Source organism: Pteropus vampyrus, unplaced genomic scaffold (genome assembly GCF_000151845.1).
Source record: "Pteropus vampyrus isolate Shadow unplaced genomic scaffold, Pvam_2.0 Scaffold43, whole genome shotgun sequence".
Classification (NCBI taxonomy): domain Eukaryota; kingdom Metazoa; phylum Chordata; class Mammalia; order Chiroptera; family Pteropodidae; genus Pteropus; species Pteropus vampyrus.
In genome coordinates this window covers 7,262,743-7,264,724 of record NW_011888824.1, presented here as the reverse complement: position 1 = coordinate 7,264,724, position 1,982 = coordinate 7,262,743, and the positions used below count along the sequence as shown (strand labels likewise).

At 30.7% G+C, this 1,982-nt stretch overlaps 1 protein-coding gene across 3 annotated transcripts in view; it reads right to left on the bottom strand.

Moving 5' to 3' along the window:
* Positions 1-432: 432 nt before the first annotated feature.
* Positions 433-1,982, bottom strand: part of TRDN (triadin) — a 241,034-nt gene continuing 239,484 nt past the window's right edge. For all 3 annotated transcript variants that reach the window (XM_011358757.1, XM_011358759.1, XM_011358760.1), the window contains one exon: positions 433-668. In XM_011358757.1, the coding sequence (XP_011357059.1) occupies positions 607-668 (62 nt within the window). In that variant the 3' untranslated portion in view covers positions 433-606. The remainder of the gene's footprint in view (positions 669-1,982) is intronic.

The following is a 1,982-nucleotide window of genomic DNA, read 5'->3' as shown; positions in this document are numbered from 1 at the left end:
ATTTTAAATGTTTTAATTCCACTGTGCTGTGGCATTTTTCTGAAGCATATTCTGGAGTGATATATTTATTATATAGCTGCATAAAAATAAAATGTATTATTTATAGCATTATAATTTATAAAATTAAAATTTCAGACCTCGAGAGAATCAAGTGCTGAAGCTATAAACTCAAATAACTTATTCTTTTGTTTGTTTTCACTTTCATATATTATTTTTCAATCAATAGAAATTTTTTTTGCATAAAAATAATTGTGTCATCTTTATTCTTTTAACTATTTTTGGTCAGGTGTCGTTAAAACCACAAGTCAAACAGAAAAATGCCTACCAGTTTCCCCAGATAATTTCCTTATTTCCAACAATTTTCAGCATTTCTTCTGGTGTAATTAAGCAGTCTACAGATTTTTCCTGTTCTGAACTTATATTCAGCGTTTAGTTATACAAAAGAACAAAAATCCAGATCGCTGCCTCACATTCTCCCTGGTGCAGAAAAACATGCAAGGACAGTGATAGAGAGCAATAGATTTAAAGGTTATTGTCTTCCTCCTGTCTGAATCCAGTGCTTTCCTCCTCATGTTGTCTTTCTAAAGAAGATAATGTCAACCTCCTTCATTTTTTTTTACCTTGCTCCACTGTCTTGGTTGTTTTCTCTTCCTTCTTTCCAGGTACAGCTGCAAAGCAGAGATAAGTTTTAAGTAAAAGTTTCTCATGGAAATGCTGCTCCTCCACACACACAAAAAAGCATTTTCAACACATTCAATGTCAAATGTTTTTTTTAAACAAGTATTTTAAAGTTTTTTCAACATTTCTTACTTCTTTATAATTCAGTTGAAACCTATTTTAAATCTAATCTCATGGAATTAGAGAAGAGAATCACTTGTCTTTCTCTGACTAGTTTTTCCACACTTTTCTACTTTATTCTTTTATACTCTGCTTCAATAAACAAGCTCTACAAAGATTTCCACTTGACAGGACTATGATTAATCAACTTAAATTCCAGGTTATTGCTGAAATCATTTTGTGTCTTATAAGTGTCAATTAGATTTTCCTTTAAATTCAGACTTAATATAGCTTAACTAACTGAAAGGACGGTGTAGTCATACTTGAGATTCATTTAAATATTAAATGGAATCATCCCAAATCACAAATAACCAAAAGAGAAATAAGATTATCATTTAAGTGCTGTTTCCTCTGAACTATGTTTTCTCTGAGAGTTATTGGTCTCAGTGAAATCTTGACTGTTTACCTATTTATACATTAAAATAGTAGAAATGATTCACACAAAATCAGTATACCCCGCAAAATAATTGATTCAAGTAAAGATCTCCAGCAGATATTAACAACTGTTAAACAGATGAAGAACTCTAATGGGGAAGTGAATATTGCCATTATACCCAAATATTACCCCAGAGAGTTGCAAGGAGAAAAAATTCAACTTTAGAACGAAGAAACATGGTTGACATGAACCTAACTCATTGATGAAACTTAGAAACATTCTTACATGATAGGACATCCAGACATTCTGTGCTTCCTCATGATATGTACTATACGATGTATATAGTATCACTTCTGAATTATTCTTGCTAAAACATTAAAAACATATAACTGGAATCTAGTTAAGCCTAAGAATTCACTTAGTTTTATCAAATAAAGGATATAGAGAACGTATTAAATAGTATTCTGAAGAAACAATCAGAGAAATAAAAAATATCAGCAGTGTAAGTGGCCATGATTCTTTTAAAAAGTTAATGTCATAAATGAGAGAGGCGAGAGGGGGAAGGGAGAGAGATAGAGATAGATAGATAGATAGAGAGAGAGAGAGAGAGAGAGAGAGAGAATGCTTTTTTACAGAAAACTTTTAAAATTCACTCATAATAGTTTATCCATGGATTTTTTTGAATTCTTCAAGTAGTTAATTTCATCACTGAGTAATAAGTTTTATTTCTTACTTTTCTATTCTTATACTTATTATTTCTTCTTACCTT